The sequence below is a fragment of the Camelus dromedarius genome, chromosome 4, assembly GCF_036321535.1.
Source record: "Camelus dromedarius isolate mCamDro1 chromosome 4, mCamDro1.pat, whole genome shotgun sequence".
Taxonomy (NCBI): Eukaryota; Metazoa; Chordata; class Mammalia; order Artiodactyla; family Camelidae; genus Camelus; species Camelus dromedarius.
In genome coordinates, this window is record NC_087439.1 from 55091887 (window position 1) to 55112948 (window position 21062).

The 21062-nt window shown below is 32.3% G+C and overlaps 1 protein-coding gene across 5 annotated transcripts in view; it reads right to left on the reverse strand.

Moving 5' to 3' along the window:
- Positions 1-286: 286 nt before the first annotated feature.
- NCKAP1 (NCK associated protein 1) overlaps positions 287-21062 on the reverse strand; it is an 83918-nt gene continuing 63142 nt past the window's right edge. For all 5 annotated transcript variants that reach the window (XM_064484966.1, XM_064484965.1, XM_031451766.2 and 2 more), the window contains 11 exons: positions 19227-19445; positions 18901-19031; positions 18570-18667; positions 12504-12597; positions 8714-8796; positions 8171-8251; positions 6394-6487; positions 4510-4626; positions 3739-3848; positions 2197-2286; positions 287-1210 (listed from right to left, as the gene is read on the reverse strand). In XM_064484966.1, coding sequence (XP_064341036.1) covers positions 1094-1210; positions 2197-2286; positions 3739-3848; positions 4510-4626; positions 6394-6487; positions 8171-8251; positions 8714-8796; positions 12504-12597; positions 18570-18667; positions 18901-19031; positions 19227-19445 — 1234 coding nt within the window. In that variant the 3' untranslated portion in view covers positions 287-1093. The remainder of the gene's footprint in view (positions 1211-2196; positions 2287-3738; positions 3849-4509; positions 4627-6393; positions 6488-8170; positions 8252-8713; positions 8797-12503; positions 12598-18569; positions 18668-18900; positions 19032-19226; positions 19446-21062) is intronic.

The following is a 21062-nucleotide window of genomic DNA, read 5'->3' on the forward strand; positions in this document are numbered from 1 at the left end:
TCCCCCCAACTTTTCAAATATCTGTCCACTTGCTTACAGATAAAATTTGCAAGCTGATGGCACACAAGTTCTCTTTGAGTTCTTAATTTTTTAAAAGTTACATAATTTTATTTTCTAATTTTAATATTAATTCTAGTGGAATATTTTCTAAAACATTTAAACCAATCTTGTAATAGCTGACCTGATACCAAATGTGATACTTTTTAATATTCCTAAACTAAGTTTAAACTAAAACTCTCATATTATTGAATTTCCAAGAATCCCAAATTAAAGAAATCATTCAAAATGTGATACAGTCTAGTGTTTATTTTATGTTATGGCAGGTACACTTGAATTTCAAAAATTTAAAACATATAAAAAGTGATTAGGGACTAACATTTGTATCAACAGCTGATAAATGTCTAAGATTGTTTATTATACAGCAGGGTACAATGATAGTGCTAATGCCAACAGGGCACCATGGAAATTAGTCTAAAAATTATCACTAGGCTTTATACAAGCAACAACATATGCTGCTGTTTTATTAGAGTTTTGGGACACTGTCTGCTTCTAAGCAGTCCTTTAGCATTTTTAGTGTTATACAGTGTTATAGTAATTAGTTTGGCAAATGTTTCAAAATAAAGTAGAAATGTATTCATAACATCACAGAAATGCACATCCAGTTTTGTTTTCAATAAGAACCATAGGTACAGGTCAGAACTCTTCCCTATATGAAATAATTTACACACAGATGAATGCCCTAATATCACTATCTAAAATAATCACTAAATACAATTTTTTTTCAGAAATAAACAAGCAAAGAGTTTTTTTCATTATCAAATATCAAAAACATAGAGATAATGTTTTTCAAACAAATGATACTCTAAAATTATTGGAATAATTTCAGTGAATTCAGTGAATGTGCAACCTAAATCAACCAAGTATACTGAAGTACAGCCATATTAAGAAACCAATGATCAGAAAATACAATCGTATGAAAGAAATTTATAATCCACAAAACTGTGTTTCAGGCCTTAAGGTAAAATAGCTCCACAGTTTACAGATAAAACCGAGGCAACAAAAATGCGTGCTTGTCTTCAGTAAGTAGATATCTTTATGCAGAAGATGTAACACTTTGCTTGTAGACAGCATGGTATGCATTTCTCAGCAAGACATAAGGAAAACAAGATTCCAAAAGATCCATTGTAAGGAATGGGGATTCCTGCACAATCTGAAAAATTCCAAAAATGCATCAATTCAAGTTACTTATAATGGAACATTATAAATCCCGACAACTAGTAAAGCATAATTTTATATTGTTCTTATTAGGAACAGACATAAATTATTTTCCTTTTACTTTAAAATCTGAAATGTAAATCTGCCACAGTATATGCTATCAAAATGTCTTAAATCACTACTTCTCAATTAAATCAAGTAATCAGTAGGTAATACTGAGCACTTGCATTGCCTTCAACAATATATTAGACTTGGAAGAAAATACAAACATATTTAAAATGTGATCCATATCATCAAGTCTGAGTACCCAAGACTAAGCTAAAAAGCCAAATCAAAATGAGACCAACTATGGTTAAGTGAAAAGCTGTAAGTTCTAGAGGGTTCAAAAGAGAAGAAAAATTAATTTAGGCCAAAGTAATCAAGAAGGTCTATCTGAAAAAAAATGTGAGCTATAGGGTATGATGAATCATTAGAATAGACCAGATCTCTGCAGATAAAAGAAATTATTCTAAGTGAGGAAAGAATCACATGGTAGAAGCAAGCACAGCAGGTTTCATGAACAGTGAAGAAAAGGAATTGACTAAGTACAGAAAGTTATAGGAAATTTTATTAGACAGGCAGAACAGAGTCAGAAAACAGAAAACTCAGAAAACTGGGAAGAGTTGAAACTGATAGACTAGGAAAATATAAAGGCCCAACTGTTTCCCAATAGGTTGAAAACTTCATAAAAGAATACTCTGCAGGTAACGGTGATCTTTAATTTTGTTGTTTTCTGGTATGATTACCATATGGTAAAACAGAAATGATATCAGTTTTTTTTTTAAAGCAATTTTTAAAAAGTGTGTGGCTTGGGTGGAGTGAATGTAAATGGTCAAAAAAGTACATGCTCTTATTGTTACTGAATTGCTACAATACCAAGAAAAGACTATCAGTAATGAATGTAACTGTTTTGTTGTTAACAAAAATTTAAAAAAGACTTACCATATCTAACAGTAAATAAACAGATTCTCTATTTCTTGTTGTTGTTTTATCTGTCTCCTGGCCAATTTTCAGTAGACTGGAGGATGCAAGCTTAAAAGTATACATACATTTTAAATAAATAAGTTTTTTTAAACTTGTTTATTTTCAGTATGCTTCAATTTGCAACACTTTTCAATCATTCAGTGGCTATATATACAAGACAATGAGCAATTAAACAGCAAATAAGGTGAGCTTATGTTCTTCACATCAAGCAATAATTTAAGGATGGGTATAGCTCAGTGGTAGCTAAGCATGCACAAGGTCCTGGGTTAAATCCCTAGTACCTCCATTAAAAAAAAAAAAAAGGAAGAAGAAGTCAAACACAAGCAATAACTTAAGAGCTATTAAGGTATAAATAGACACAAAGATAATAAACATAATCCAATATTTTTATTGGTCTTTAAAACTGATTTTATTCAGGAAAAGTCTTTTTTTTAATTTTTTTAATTATTTTTTTCTTCTACAGTTAATCTGTATTAACTATATTTCTTAGTTCTCAAATAAGAAGAAAATTTTATACTGAGTTTCAGTTAATGGGACCACAGTTCTAAGTCCTGAATGGAAGAAATAAAGAAAATGAATAGAAAAATGTTAAATCTTAATACTCTTTTCTTTGAAATAGATGTTCTTTTGTCCTCAAGTTAGTACTACATTTGCTTCCAAAATCAAAAATTTAAAAAGTGAACAGGACTTGTAACTTGGAAAGATGCAAATATTCTAGTGTTCTTTATACCACAGTGCATCTTTCCTTTAAGTAAAATACAGAAAAGGTATGTTGATAGGGAAAAGAAGAGCTACACTACCACGGAAACTAAGAGCCAAACTTATGAAGCTAGAGCTGGCACTACTACCCTCTTTTGGTAGTGAGTAATATTCTTACTTTTGAGTATGTCACCATTAACAGTTTTTTCCCCGAATAAATGGAAATAAGTAAAATATATCCTTTTAGAGGGAACATTCTTCACCCTTTGCCTCAATTTTCCTTTATTTTGTTTTTTCCCTCTTTCAAACCCTAGGCAAAACTCTAGGGCAGTCCAAACACTAGTTTAGAAAAAAAGATCACATTGTAGAGCTCTAGAAATGAGAGACTTCTAACTAATATACATAAAAGAGATAAACACTAAGTTTCTACTGTATAGCACAGGAAACTATATTCAGTATCTTGTAGTAACCTATAATGAAGAATATGAAAATGAATATACGTATGTATATGTATGACTGAAACATACTGTACACCAGACATTGACACAACACTGTAAACTGCCTATACTTCAATAAAAAAGGAAAGAAGAAAGAAACTGGGGGGTGGGGGATGAGAGACTTCTAAGTCAAAGGGGAAAAACACTAAACTCACTGCTCCTTGATTTTAATGCCCTGTCCTTCTAAAAATAAATAAACTAATTAATAGAATTTACTTTGTTACACCTCATAGTTATGATTTTTAATTGTCTTTAAAAGAAAGTGTCATGAGTTTCATGAGTTTTGCTATCTGATTATACACACCGCCAGAAATTCTTTAAGCCGATCTTCAATGCTTCCTTTGTGAATTGTAAACAAAGCTGCAGCGATCTGGTTGATGGCTTTGGCCAAGCAATGTATGTTGTTGCAGTGCCCTGAGAAAGTGCAAACAGGGTTTGTGGTTTCTGTGTGACCCCAAAATATCAAAAACACATACAAGGCAAAACTTTAAAGATTTCAAAAACTACATAAATAGTGGCATAAAGAAAAACAAAGCTGAGGCATAGTCTATTTTGCTCTCCTTTCACTTTTATAAAAACTAGTGCTTTTAAGAACAGTGTAGCAAATTCTGCCGAATAAAACTGAAAAAGAAACAAAAAGAAACAAAAAAAAAAGTAGCAAGAGAGCAACAAATAATTATATCTGTATTAAACAAGCACATTTTCAAAATCCCCTAAAAGAAATCATGTATCAGTTTTACAATGTCTTGGAAACTTAAAAATAAGTGCTTAGCTGCTTTTACAAATATTTCCTCATTCCATCCTTAATATAATCCTAAGAGTTGGATACTCCCTTCACCACCCCTACCACACACACATTCAAGCACTCGTAGGCTCACAAATACACATTTCATTTGTATATATGAAACTGGAGCTTAGAAAAAGAAAAATTGACTATTCAAGGATATACAGCTAGTAAGTGGCAGAACTTAACCCACATTTTATTATTAAAAAAAAAATCAATTACTGGAAAAGTACCTACTATATCAAATTTCATAACTTTCCTAGTGCCAAAACAATTTTAAACCACTATTACCTTCTATAGCAGGGCTATACTGAGACATCACATTGCTGGCCAGTGTTGGCAAAGAAACTGCCACAAAGACCATGAGGAGGCAGGCAATTTTATATTCTTCTTCTGGACTTATGTTTTCTAAGGGAAAAATATTAAAAATAAATCCAAGGTATTTCTTTCAAGATTATTTAAGAGTTGATAATCTAAACCAGAAAAAAGTAAATTTTAATTTTTATGTATTTTACTGAGACTCTACAGAACTGATTATGATTTTGTTATAAGAAATATAGAATAAATAGAAATAACATACATTTCTATCGGCTATTATCAAGTTTCTCAGGCATATCCCAAGGACCTCTAATAAGCAATAAGGCAAAATTTCCTTTTTTTTTTTAATTGTAAGGTTACAGGGCTAAAAATAGGATAACTGGAATCCTAAAATTTCCTAATTGAAAACTAAGAATAAATTATTTTACAGGAAAATTCTATGTTACAGTATAGAAAATTTATTATCTCATAACTGACTCTGCAAAGTCATCCAAAAAACTTTTTTTTCTAAAATCAGTATGAATGCAATTTGAAATTTACTATTAAAAAGACATAAATGTGGAAAGTAGACTGAATTTCTAAGCTCTCCATTTTAGAAGAAAAGAGGAACCAGTCATAAATGAAAATAACTAGCACTGTCCCAAGGCTTTAAATATTTATTGTAAAATAATTTATCTAAGATATTTATTGTAATGTATACTAAAATTGTGGGTTATCTAGGCACTTGACTTATCTGGCACCTGGGAACTTCCAGCTACCTTACTATTCATCACCACATACAATTAAGAATTGAAGATAAAAGCCAGAATATATTTCAAAAATCTGGCTGATTATGAAAAATACAGCTATGGCAAATCAAGCAGTCATAATAATTATTCACGTGACTATAATTAACATACTGCATGAATGACAAAATAAAAAATAATGTTAAAATCAAAAAAGAACCAATGAACTCAGTCAAATACAATGTTACATCCAAGAAAGTAGGGGAAGGCATTTTAGTACCAGAGACAGATGAAAGGCTATTTACTTTGTAGATAAATCTAGAAATATCTAGAGCATTCTGGGTAGTACATTTCAAAAGGCTGGCCATAAAATATATTACATGTTTAATATTACAAAATAATGCAAAGACTATGGTAAGTAGCTCTAGCCCAATTAAAATAGGACACCCTTTTCTAGATAAATTTACTATTAGACCATCTCCATCAGCATGCAAATTCAATTATTTCCCCATCTGAAAAAATCCTTCTCTTGATTTTACTCTTGCCTCCAGCTATTATAATTTTATTGCTTTGCTCCTCTTTATACATTAAAACTCTGTGAGAGAGCTGTTTTATATTCATCTCCAATTCCTTTTCTATTTTCTTGTAAGCTCTCTTTAATGAGCCTTTTGACCCTAAGACTCTACTGACACTGCTCTTGTCATAGCTATTAATTCTACATAGCTGATCATTCCCTTTCTGGGAAGGGATTCTTTCCTTTTTTTTTCCCCCTCCTTCATGGATCCTTCTTGAAAAGTTTCTCTTTTGGTGGTTCCTCCTCTTTTCCCTCAGTTCTTAAACTTGAGTGTGCCCCAGGGCTCAGACTCTGATCCTCTTCACTTCTGCACACTAAATGGGCCTAATAATCTTGCCCGGTCTTATGATTTAAATATCTAATCTGTATGATGATGATGCCATAACATAAGTTCCAGAAGACAAGGATCTTGGTCTTTTCTACGTTGATATATTCTAACTACCAAAACAAAAGTTGACACAAAGCAGGCATCTGTAAGAAATAGGTAAGTGTCACACATATATCTGTGTTGTCCTGGTTATTTACAAAGACCACTACATATTCACTAATGCATTTTACCTGATTTTTGTGAGGAAAGGGCTACCACTAAGGCAGGATCAATCTCACAAGGTAATCCAGCAGCAGATGATAACTCATACACATTCATTGCAACCTAAAAAATATAAGAATTTCAGAGTAAGAAATATTCTAATATTCTAACAAATCTCACTTTAGTAAGAAAAGATAGAGTCTACTTACAAAAACACTAGAGAATTTCAGAAACTCTGCTGAAGAAGGAATTACAGCACAACTACACTGAACAGCTGATTCAGTACTTCCTGTGTATGCTGCTGATTATAACTTGCTACTATTAGGCCAAACAAAACTTGTATACTTTCTGTGACAAATTCCAACAGAATCATTTGAAAGTTATTTTTCTTGGAAGCACAAATGTAAGATCAAGATAAAGCCAAAAGAGATGAACAAAAGCGAATCAAAATTACTGGCCTTAGGTTTATGTCCATTCTTGTTTAATTAAAAATTATAGTAGTTCAATGCCTAATATTGTATCTATAAATATAGTAAATTACTTATTACTTTTTAAAGGAGTACTAAATTGAAATCTTGTAAAGCAATTTTTAATGACCAAAGTAATTTTTTTGGTATCACATATGGATTCAAGGGTATTCTGACTGCTCAATACCTCAGTTGGAACTACCTACACAATTGGTTACCTCTGATATTATAACAACAAAACTTTACAATCTAGTACAAATTTAAGTGGAAAAACACAACTATTATACAAGGCAGAATATAAATTCTACATTGAACAAACAAAAAGTTCTCTGATAACACTAAAAAAAAAATTCTTTATCACTTGGGGATCCAAGAATGTTACTTAGAAGATGACAATTGAAGCAGGCCTTAAAAAATAAGCAAGATTTCAAAAGGCACATATAGAAAAAGGCAAGGTTTTCAGGAAGAATAAATTAGAGAACTAAGTAGAAAATGTGAAAATGCACATAGCAAGATTTGGTCACCTTACAGAGTCCAAATGAAGAGAGGAGTAGATTAAGAAAGGGAAGTGAGTGAGAAGGATGGAACAAGTGAAGGAAGATAAGCCTAAAAAATCAATTTGAGAGAAGACTCAAAAAGCCATACAAAAAGTTTAGAAATAACTTTTTAAAGTAAGGGCTTCTCAAAATATGAAAATCAGAAAATAATCTTTTCAAGAAACATGAAAGTTTAGAAAACACAGATATGAGCCCTGACAGGTCACCTACCAGATGTGTAACCACTGGTAAATCTGCTGAGATTATCAGTGGCTGTATTTCATGATTAGTAAATTTTTAAAACAAACAAAACCTGTGGACTCTCATAAGGTTACCAACCTCCTTTTTTTTTTTAAAGTTAATCAATTAATTTATTTAAAATAGGATATTAATTTTAAAAAATGACAGCCTATACTTAATATCCATTTATAAGACTTTTTAACATCAATTTTAAAAAACTGATTGAATTCAGCTTTATTTAAAACAAACAACTGTCATTTCACTGGCATATTTTTCTCATTCTGCTTACGACCATGTATAAACAGCAATCAGTTTAAGGAAAAGGTGACTGATATTAACTCATTTTACAGTAATACAGGTGATCAAGGAAGACTGACTTTCAAAATGCCTATGTAGTATTTTGATGCTGAGCTCACAAAGATGCATTTTCAAAGGCAAGCATCTTAAATGATCTCTTTAAAATAGACACTTTGTAGTAGTTTAGGATTTACTAAATTTTATTTTATATGTAAGCTAAATATTTCATTTTAGAAGCTGTAAAATCCAAATAGAAGTCTTATTACCTTCATATCAGTTTCCCTTGGAATGTGATCTTTGAAATCTTCAATTGAACTTACAAGAAAAGGAATGTGGTAGGACAAGACCTAGGAAAACAAATAAAAACAAAGAATTATTTTTAAAAGGTAACCTCTAAACTTGTAAAATATTGCCGTTCAATTACTTCTAGTTTTCATAAAAATTATTTTACTTTATCTATTTTCAAGTGATTTTCGAAAGTACTAAGATACTCAGAAATGGAATGTATTTGATGCCAAGCCAAGTATAGACAAAATGCAAAGCGCTTTAATGAAGAAAATAGTTGAAAAAGTAGCACAACATCCAGTTATACTGGATATTTGGCAAGTTATACCCCCGAATTTCAATACTAAAACAAAAAACGGGTTTAAGTAACTATAATACCTATATACTTTATTTTATATAAACTATGAAAACTAGAATTTTAATTATATTACTGCCAACTATAAATTTTAAAATTTACTTTTAATTTCTGGAAAATTAAAAAGGATTATTTGGATATAGGACATATACTTATAATGGTTTCTTACATCTCTAAGTGCTTCTTGTGCCAATGATCTGAAGGATAAAATTACACCAATTATTGTCATCCTCTTCAAGACACTGTCAACAGCTAAATTTGAAGGAAGGGGAAAAGAGAAGAGTGTGAATTGGATTCTTTCTTAACCCTGGAGAAAACCCAGTCATAAAATCCCCACGATAAAAGGCACAATTAAAAACAATTTGATTACAACAAGTGATTAAAGAGGCAAAGGTATTGAAAGCTGATATTAAAATTAAGGAAATTATAGTTTACTTCCAATGGAGTACACTGTTCTTTAAAATGGTTTAGATGGTTCATCAGAATCTTGAAACAATCATCTATCATCTACATGGCCACCTATCTCAATAATGGTAGAGGTAGCAAAAAGGAATGAAAGGCTAGAGGGAGCAGATCAGAGTGGATCATCAAAATTAAATGGCCTTGTAACTTGGAGGTACTAAATTAAGTTGTTGAGGCCTGGAGAGTGAAGGAACAAAAAAATGACTATTGGGATCATATGCAGTAAGACCAGATTTCTGAAGACTATGAATGGATTTGATCACATGCATTTTGGTCAGAGTATTATTCTGAAAATTATTACTATTATACTCAATATCAAAACTTGGTTAAATAAAATCAAGGGAGATTAGAATTAGAAGGTTCAATACCAACATATTTTAAAAAGCTAACATTTACTGAATCACTCCGTGTATACAAGGCATTGTACTATGTAATAAGAATGTAAACATAAACAAAGTAATAATTTAGACCTTAAGTAACAGTCTAAATGGATTGTCAAGAAAACTAAAAAAATATGATCCCATTTATGTGAGAAAAGATAAATATATATACACACACACATATATTTGTATCTACATAACAAATATCTAGAAAGATGTGTAGAAAACTGTTAACTGTAGTTCTCTCTGAGGAGTAGGAATGGAGAGAATTGTATGTTTTGACTTTCCACCTCCTGTGTGGTTTGTTTAAACCTTTACTATAAGCGTCTCTTATTAACACATATGAAAAGGCATAACATAAGCCAAATGTGATAAAAATTAAAATAGTAGTATTAACAAAATGATATAACTCATATATTATAAATTCCACACGAGCAGGAACCAATCTTACTAATCGTTTTAGCCATCTCTAGCACTCAGCAGAGTGCTTGAGACCCAGGAGAACAGAAGATGTTCAATGAAAGTTATTCAAAAATTGATGCTAGGAAATTGTTACTATTCAGAAATGGAGAGAATATGTTATCCAAGTTGGGCATAAAGGAGGAATGCAAATAAAAGGGCATTCCAGGCCTGAAAATAAGACAGCAAACCCAGAAAAAAGAATGCAGAGAATAAGATGATGAATAATCAGAAAATAGTGTGATATAATCATATCCAAAGGAGATTACCCAGAATTTAATCAAGTAAGTTTGCAAAGACTGTACCTACAACCTCCTCTTGAGTTTGCACAATAACAACACATTAAAATTTCTGAGAAATTTCACAGTAAGAAATCGTGTTTAACTTACTGTTTTAATAAATAAAATAAATTTACTCAAGTCACATAGAAATTTCCAAAACTAAAAATTAATTTCAGATTGTCTCCCAATTCAGAGCTACTTTTAATAAATTATATTGCTTTTTCTTTTTAAAGATATTTAAAAGAATGTGTTTGCTGACTTTGAAAATCAAACTGTTACAAAAATACATCAATTTCTGGATATGGGATGAAGGTGGCACAAAAGTAAAGAAGAGATCAGAGACAAAAGAGAGTATTTAGGAAAACAGTTCAATTCAAACTTTCTCTATTCCCCTAAGTAAGTCACTCTCAAGCAGATCTTTTCTTTTTCCAAATTACTAAAAAGACTGTTTCAATTCCACAAAAAGTAACAGCAAACAGGCAGTGCACACTGTTGTGGATTAGTTGCTTCTAACTACATGATACAGTTAAAACGTTTATTAGCAGGAAATTAAGCAGAGTTAAGGTCAGCTGGGTGGTCAAATGAGTATTAAAAAATGAGAGAAACATAAAAAAAAGAATAAAGTAAAACATACTAGGAAATGTAAGTACAAAAGTAAAACAATGAACAAAAGAGATCAGGGAGGGATTTAAAAAATGGTAAGTATTTATTCACACTCCTTCCTATAATGCTATCAAGTCAATCTTCCCTTTTTCATTTTTTAAAGTTCCATACAGTAAACTTGTCTTTTTCCCCTTTTGGTGCCCAACTCTAGGAAAATTTTAACACATGTGGATCTGTGTTACCGCCATCACCGCAGTGGTGAATAGTTTCATCACCCCAAAGAATTCCTTTGTTGCTTTCCCTTTATAGTTCTGGCAACCACTGATCTGTTGTAAAGGGCAACCTGTAGTATAGTTTAGTTTTACATTAATTTTTATTAAATAAGTTTGTATTTTAAAAGCAGGATAAGATAGCCTAATAAAGTGATTCTCTAAATCATTTTATAGTTTTATAAAATTTGATACAGCTGCAAAACATCTAAAAGAACAACATCAAAGTATGTAAAATATATGTATGGCTTTAAATTACTCCACGTTTATTTGTTATTTGGGAAAATAAACTATATCTCTAGTTTTCTCAAATGCAGAGAGTATTTTACTTAGGATTTCACTAAATTTTTAATGTTGGAAAGGCTTTAAAATGAAACAATCAGTATGGCTTTAAAATAATTTTTAATTATAGTTGAGTTCAAGTACAAAGAGCAAATTCAAATATAATTCAAGTGCATCTAAAATAGTAACCTGACCAGACATACTTTAACATTTAAGATTCACTGCTACTTCACAATCTATCTCCCATAAAGAATCACTATTAGGAAGACATTAAAAAAAAGAGACATTTAAAAAAATTTTTTAAGTTGTAGGCTCAGATTTTCATGCAATGAGTACTAGTCAGCAACAAAAAGGAGTAAATTACCGATTCACTTGACACAGAGGGATGAATCTCAATGGTATATACAAAAGAGTATATACTGTATGATTCTGTTTATATGAAGTTCTAGGCAGGCAAATTTAGTCTACAGTGATTGAAATCAGACCATTCATTGTCTGGGGATGTAAAACTGACTACATGAGAAACTTTCTGAGGTGATGGGCTGCTCTATATCTTTTTTTTTTAACTTAAAAAAAAAATCTCGTTTGGGGCAATCGCTTTTTTTCCCCCCCTCCTTATTAAAGGATAGTTGATTATTTTGGACTTTTTGTTTTTTGTTTGTTTTGGGGGGAGGTGGTTAGGTTGCTCATTTATTTCTTAATGGAGGTACTGGGAATTGGACCCACGACCTTGTGTGTGCTAAGCATGTCTACCACTGAGCTACACCCTTCCCCCTCCTCTGTATCTTGACTGGGTAACGGTTATGTGAATGTATGTACTTGTCAAAATCTATCACAATGTGCACATAAATGTGCACATTTTACTGTATACCTACCTCAATAAAGTTGACTTTTAGAAAGTTACAGACTCAGTTAAATATCTTCTAGTCTAAATCCTTAATACATATTTATTGTATTTAACTTAATGGTTCATGAATCAATTGATAATGATATCAAATATTTGACACATGGTACTAAGAGTATGGTAAAGAAAAAAAAATTATGAAACAGATAAGCCATTCACTTAAAAGATCTTTTGACTGCAAATTTTTCTAGTTCTTTTCATCACTAAAGAGTACTTTTTATAACTTACTACTTATATTTGTATTTATAAAATTTGAGCAAAAGCTAAATACTGAATATCAAGGTCTTAATGCTTATCAAAAGTATCATGAGTTACCCACACGATAATCTTTTGAAGAGTGCAGCCATCTGGTCGGGTTTGTCAAAGCTGGTCCTCATTTGTGTTAGCACATCAACATTCTCCACCACAAGTTTCTTAAAAAGAAAAGAAAAGAAAAGAAATAAAGAAAAAAAGAAAGATCCTAGGTCAGGCATAGACTTCCTTATGTTGATGAGATAAGAACATGCTTGGACATTACAATCTGGTAAGTAGGAAAAACAATTCACGACATTCAGATGCTCTATTCTGTATGTTTTTGTTAATGTTTTCATAAAAGAACCTTAAAATTATTTACATAGAAATAGTGTTTTCCTTCAGTTTTCAAATCCAAGAAGGGAGGAGTTGAGGAAAAAGCAATAAAGATAAGTAGTAGGATAAAGGATTATTTTATGCCTAGACACATAACAGCATCAGTAGTAAAAAGCAGACACAGAAGTCGATATAGAGAGCAAACAAAACAGAAAGAGCTTGCTACAGTTAATGCTGACCAAAGATAGCCTAAAGTTCATCACTAGATATATATACTCAGAGGGAGAAAAATTTGTAGGGTTAGGTATGGTACCCCCTTTATGGAGATCATATTAGAGCAATGTTTCCCAGCACAAAACAGAAATGTCAACTATCTACCTTCTCTTCCAGGGACCACTGAGAAAAGGGAACAGAAGAGAGGGAAAGGAGTGAAGAATAGCTATTTTAAAAGGTATAACTCATTGAAGAATGTTTTTCTTAAAAGGAGTACCAGAAAAGTAACTCAGTTTAAAAACTGTAACTAAAACAAATGTAATTAATTTTATCCTGGCAGAGATAATGGATATATGTAATTGGAAAGCCTGGATATCTCAGTTCAGCAGGTCTGGGTGTGGAGATGTTGCAAGCATATTGTTTCAGTGCCACAGTGGTTTTGTTACAAGCCAAAGGCTGATGACAACTGACTTAAGAGGAGCATAAAAAACTATACAGAAAAATCTATAAATAAATATAATTTTTCTATACTAACTAGTATGAATTTTGTTTATGTTACTTCAGATTATTTCTCTTTTGGCTCCCATGCAAATGTTCAGCTCCAGTCACATTTATTTGCTAAATTCAGTCTCTTCAATTTCTAGTTAGACTGCCTGCTCTCTGAGGCCAATTCAATACTTGTCCCATCAAATCAATACACACTCAATTATATGCCCAACCTTGACAGTGCTCATGCACCTTGAACATCAAAGACAACATTGAATTTTAAATTCACCATTATTTCATGCGCCATTAAGAAATAAAAAACTCTACCAATTAAACTGACACAGTGTTTTCTAACCATCTGACTATAAGCTATACAATTTCAGAAATATTAATATAGGATAACTATATTTTAGAATCAATAAATTATACAATATATTTAATAGTAAGGATGCTGTAATCATTTTTAAGTGCCTCTACTAGGCAACTGACAACCCCATTTACCCTAATCCAAATGAGGGAGGTAATACTCCCTTTTACAACTGAGAAAACAAAGGCTCAAGGAAGGCAGATAACTTGCCCAAAGTTACAGATATTAAACAATGGAATTTGGAATTTCAAATCAGGTATGTCTGATTTAAAAATCCATGCTCTTAATCCCTGAAGAAATGGTTGTTATTCCTTAATGTGCATCAGAATGATCTGGAGGATCTGCTGGGTTCCAGCCCCACAGGTTCTGATTTAGCAGGTCTGAGGTAAAACCAAAAATTGTGCATTTTTAGTAAGATACAAGGTAAGGCTGCCACTACTGATCTGGGAACCATACTTTACAAACGATTACCCTGAAGTGTTTGTACATTACTCTTAAAAAAAAAAGCTAATGATGTCTCCTCTTGACAGTATAATTTACATAAATTTATTTTCTCCCTCAACTGCAAAGTGGAACAGAGCTTTTTATGTATTTAAAACCATTGATTAATATTACTGACAAATGGCCCAAAGGCTGGAGGTAATACTAAGATTTACAACTAAATGATATGGAATAAACTGACTAATCAAGTGAAACAAATTTTTTAAAAAACGTTAGTCTTCTGTAGAAAGCGTTAAATTCTTGACACAATTCATATTTAATTTTTTTACTATTTAAAAAAACATCTTCTAGGACTCTGAAGAACTAGAATAACTGATCTGTAAAATGCCAAAACAATTCTTTCAGCAGGACTGGAAGGAGAAACTGACTCAACGGGCACAGCTCCAAATTAAACACCCAAGAACTAAAGTAGGAATGGAGACTGGTTGCTTCTTCTCCAGAAAGTAATAAACACGTTTTACCATTAGTACACATGCATAGTGTTGACTATGTCTGACACACGATTTATTCACAACACTAAATATAAAGAAACTTTCCTTTTTTTTAACTGGCCCCCAAATTTATTCTGAAACAACAAAGGTCCTCAGCTAAAATAGGAACTAAAAGAATCAATTAAGATCACAGAAGATGCAGCCACAAAATACTTAGTTTATGTCAGTTTAGATTAAATATAAAAAAAGAGAAAATTAAAAGCTAAGAAGTTACAGAATGATCTTAAAAATATTATAATTCCCCCAAAACACTGCATGCACTAATTTCAAAAAGATTAAAATGCTGTATCAGTATCATCATGCTCTAATGTGAAGAGTGTGAGTTATAGTCTTTTCAGAGGGATATTTGACAATATCAGAAAAAAACTGTAAATGTTCAAATCCTTTGAACCACTTCCATAAATTTCTCCTATAGAAATGTTCAAACAAGTATGTTAATAAGTAGAAATGCTGGTTAGATGTAGAAAACTCTGTACACATGTCTAAAACTGCTTCTTTCAGAAATCCACTGAAGTGAGAGGAAAAATATAAAAAGGCATAAATCTGCATTAACAAAGGAAACAACAGAGGAAACAAGACCAAATGAGAGATGCCAACAAACTTCTAGAAGATGAAAACGAGCAAAGTGTAAGTAGAGGTGAGAAATTTGAGCATTTAAGTTCCTGGAGGGGAGATACAATGCAGAAGGCAAGCTAATGGAAGTCTTAGGACCCACACAGTGCTCAGAAATTGTATGCAGTGGCAAAGAAAGGAAGACTTGGGGTTGGTAACATGAGGGTTATTACACGTCAGCATTGGGAGGTCGTTACACACCTAACTTCTCATCATCTTAAGAAGTGACACTGACAAGGAGGAACACCAGGAATAGAAGGTGGCAGCAGAGAGAGGGAGAACGACCTAAGAGTCATGGCAGCCAGCCAGATGTATTAGACCTCCTACCTCCACTGATCTCCAATAGATTTCCACTCTCTAGCTGGAGGTTATCATGTCTGAAAAATCATCTGCAGGGAACACCTGAAGCTGAGAGTGACGATACCTTTCTCCAGAGGGAATTTTTATTAGCATCTGCCAAGCACCTTGGGCCACTACTAATCTAGAATCACTTTAATCCACGTTTAAGACTCGAGATTCAAGACAGAGTAACATAAATTCAGGGCTGCAAGTTCTGGGGAGGGGTGAATCATTTCCAGTTCACTGCTACCCTGAAGGTATAACCCTTTGGGGTACCTCCAGAAAGAGGGTGAAAGGGAATTTAAGCAGACTTCCTTCCCACACCCACTCTGGGTAGGCTTTGGGTAGGGAGCCCCTTGCTCCACAAGACCACCAAAACTACAGCTTAATCTTACAAATGTTACTCTTGGATCAGTAAACACAGTCAGGTCAAAAGTGGCTTCCAGTGCTAGGCTTGTTTCTGAGTTCCCAGAGTCTCCTTGAGTTGGGCCCAGTTTGGGCCTAACTGTCTTTTTAGCTCTTCTTCAGAAGATTTTTGTCTTTATATATATCTCCACTTAAAAAAAGTTGTCCTTAAGGGAAAGGTTGGTCTAAATATCCTAGCCTACCAATCAATACTGGAAGCAAAAATCTCTATATTATTTTATTTCCGCAACTTCATAAATTCTGTTATTCTAAGGAAAGCAATTTTATAGGACGCTGAAAAATGTGAAACAATTAGAATCAGCATTCATAGAGAAGTACTTTTGGAGATTTAACCCAATGAAAGAAAATAGTATAAAACACACTGAACTTGCTTATATGAAATACTATTATGATCATAAAATTTCTTATGGAACAAAAACATAAGAATACACATTGGAAGTAAGCCTCAGACTACAGAGGTTGAGAATACAAAGTCATAAATAACACCTCTAGTTCTTAATAATATACAAGTAATTAAATTCGGAGAAATCTGAATTACATCTTGGGATTGTTAAGAAGGATCTCTTAAAAAAAAAAAAGATCTCTAAAAAAAAATCAATGTAAAAGCACTTGGAATTCCAGAAAACTGAATCCTTAGGACAACCCTGTTTTGCAGAAATCTAAATGACTTCAGTACAATGTTAGAAATGTAAAGCTTTCATATTTATGGCTGACCACATGAAGAAGCCTTTTGAAAAATACTTAGCTAAATCAGGATTTAGTGCTTGAGAAGCTAGAAAGTAAAAACAGAAAGCCCTTAAATACCAAAACATAATCATGATTTTTGAGAAGTCTTCTTAAAATTACCATTAAATCATGAATAAAATATGCAAGTTTTTGTGAAGGTAAAATGAAAAGTCAGGCCAAGTAAGGAAAATCACATAGAAGATTTTAATAAAATGTTAAAACCAAAAGTTTTAGAAAACAAAATGTTTTAGTATCCTGAACCTTGGTGTTGGGAGTATTTTACATTTACTGAGAAACCCAAACTAATTCACACCCATGTGTCTCAAAGATAATGAATGTAAGTTCTTACACAAAGTTTCTTTTACCTAACTTTTTAACTCAGAGTTAATATTCTCAAATATCTGAAAAAGAATCTAGCCAAAAAATAACACTTGAGTCAGAAAACTCACAGCACTGAAAAAGAAGTCAACATTGTAAGACCCAAATTATAAAGTATCTAAAAGCTGATTTTTATACAAGAATTGCAGATCTTTCTTTTAAAGAACAGTGAGAGGATGACACGATACATACCAAATACTAACTCAGTATTTACTGTGTGTCAGGGACTATGCTGAATACCTAAGCACTAGACATGTATTACCTCACACTATTCTCATAGTAAAAGCTTAGTGAGTTTAAGCTTTGCCCAAAGTCAAAGCTCTTAAACAACAGGATTGAAATGCAGCCTGTCTTGAAAGCTTGAATTCTTAACCACTGGGTAATACTGCCTCTCCTTTTAGTCACAATGAGTCTTGCTATCTATTTTATTCACTCAGTAAAACATTATTAACCTTGCAGGAATTGGCTTCTCCTATATACGTGCACAATTTTCGGTAAATCAGACTACCACATTTAGACCTCCAAGTGCTACACCAGAAATGCATGCTATTTATCAATGGTATATACCATACTCTTTAAGAAATTAAAATGTAAGGCACAAATAATCACTAAAAAACTTTCACAGAGGAAAAGGCATATTTTAAGAAATGCCTTTTCTATTCTGTTCATAAATTCAAAAGTTTTAGTGGCCCAAATACAAATTTGTTCAAAAATTAGATAGCTATTATATACAGGCTCATTCAATATAAATCACCTTAGCACTGAGACCTTTCTAAAAGACTTTATTTAAAATGCTGCTTCAGCATTTTCACATTGTTATTAAAATGCTAAGCACTCTAAAGACATTCTTCATCCAGTTAAAAAGGCACAAGATAATTTAAAAGATTGCTTAATAATCAATAAATAATAAGCCTAATAATGTTTGTATTACAATCTGCGGAAATACATTCTAACTACAAATTTAAACAAATGACTGGTTGGAATTTTGAACATGGTTATTCAAAGAAAAGCATCATGGTACAACAGAATGAAGACTTGACCAAAAGTCAAGAAATGTGAGCTTCAGTCTCCTTTAGCTAGTCAATTCACCTCCCTAGGCTTTCTGTTTCATCATTTGTAAAACAGAACTAAATGAACATATTACTGACAGACCATGCTAACTCAATAATTTCATTTACATATGACAACTTTCATGTCAGGTTAAAATAATTAACATTCTAGGCTTGCTGTTCATAGTCCTGAAATGTTTTAAAGTTAAAATCAATAAAGACTGTATTACCTTAAGTTCAGCAACTTGTGATGAAATATGCCACATAAGGCTTTCACTTAGGAACTTCATACCATATGGGCCTAGAAGTTCTGACAACGACCTCATTTCTGAAAGGAAATGTAATTAATTATATACTTTGACAAAGCAAATATTTTAAGAAGCAAATTATTAATGGAAAACCCTAAGACAAGTCTCTAGAACAAAAAAAGAACACAAATGCAAAGGTAAGTCTAAGATAGAATGTATGATTATCCATTAATTGATAAAAATTATCTCAGAATCAAAAACCAAAAGAATCAAGGTTTCTTGATTTTCTAAAATACGTCAGAGTATTATTCACCTGATATGTCAGAATATTCCTCTGCATTGAATGTTAATTCATTTTCTGTAGGTAAATTCACAAATGCTTTCATTGCAGGGAAATAAGCTATATGACCATTGCTGACTTGTCTTAACAAAGTTTCCAAATACCTAAGGAGAAAAGTAAATTTACAACCGGGAGAAACTGTTTAATTCAAAGTTTATTATGGTATACATTCCTGTACCTAATTTTAAGGTGACTCATAACTTAACATGAATGAGCATTTATCCATTAAAAAAATCTTTCATAAATCATTCATTACAAAAAAACTTGTATCACTCCAAATTTCTAAGTATGTTTCTTACCAATTTGTGTATAGACTTGTAATTGTTGGCTCTCCATGACTGTCTAAATGTTGTGTTTGTTGAAGAAGAACATTATTAAATACTCTTGTAATATCAATTTGCACATAGTTTTCTATTGACTGGAGTACAGTCATATATGCTCTTACACTTGTTAGAAGCTCTGATGGTTTTGCAATTTCCTGTGTGGCTTGATTATACATAGTCATTCCAACAATTGACCTGGGGTAGGGGGCAGGGAAGAGTAAGAAAAAAGCTCTAATTTTTGCATTTATGTAAACAGGCCATTCAATCCGTTGATCCCTAATATTAAATAAGCAATAAAATTAATTTTAAATACAATTTGTTACAAATCCATGAAATTACTATTACCATTATATTTCAAAGAAACAACCTGAAAAAATAAACATCTAAAACGTATAATGAAATGGGAATGCAAATGACTAATAAAAATACTGCAGACATCAATAAAAATGATTTAAGAATAAAGAGGGTTTAAAAAAATTCCTTTAATATGATATGTTGTCTACAGCAAGAACAATGGACTATTCAGTCCACAGCTTGAATTCCTTGGTGCATTTGGCACTATGATGTGCCCGTATTTTTTTAGGCTTTATATGTATCACCTACAATTCTCATATTTAATAACCCTATTATGCAGTTATCACCACCATTCCACAGATGAAAAAAACTAAGGCACAGAACTCAAACTGATCAAGGTCACTTTGTTTGAAAGTGTAAATCTATGGCTTGACCTCAGACTTGCCTGACTTACTGCTGCCTCTCAACAAAATGTGTAACAAAAACAAGGCAACAAACAAAAAACTTTATTGTAATTCAGTCACTCACAGGACATAAAACACACATCTGTTTGGTTTATATTCCAAGAAATTGGATAAGCTTAAAAGGAAACATAAATTTTGAAAATCCTTTCCTAAATGATCTTTTCCCACCCCTATTCTACATTCTTTAAAACTCCCTGAACATTAGATTTGTAAAGATCTTTGACTTGTATTTGTAAGAATGAATCCTTACAGACAACAGACAAACCTCATCACTAGTAACAGTCCCAGAAGACCAGCTCAAGACAAAAACTGCTATCCTTGTACACAGCCCCTAAGTCCTGCGAGTGTGTTCAACTGACCAGCAAAAATCAACCAACTAATGCTCACAAGCTATTGGTCCTGGCATAAAAATCTTTCCCAGGTAAACAAGTTTACAGCCTTGCCTTGATCCTGATCACTAAGTAGATGTCTGCTAAAGAGAACATCTGCTTATCCTTGGATTAACGGACCAGACTGTTTACAGAAGGAAAACAAGGGAGCTGTAAACTGAAGCCTATCTTCCACCTACCACTCCACCACCCCAACCAGTTGAGAATAATAAATAACAGAAGGCATAAGGTCCCTTTGGGCTAAACACTGGCGCATTCTGGGTTTCATGTCAGGATGCCTGCCTTACTAAAGAAGAGCAAAAGATAGTTTTCGTTCAACACTAGACTCTTCTCAACTGATGACTTAACACTCAATTTACTCCTCACTTACATATTCTATTTTGTTCTGTAATTGTTGTAGCTCTAAGCTTTAGATCATTTCATTACTACTCATAGTACTTAGCACAATGTATACATATGGCACTGCTTGTTAGTGATTACAACATTTTGCTAAACTTTTTGAAAAACCTTTGGCAAAATTTTGCTTTATAAATTGGTTTAAGGCCTTCATGAAAAACCTGTCAATCAATCAATATTTTCTTTAATAAGTAAGTGTGTAACTTTAGAAAAAGGTTGAAGCAACATTTACAAAATCAAAAGATTTCTGACTTGTTACATAAAACATC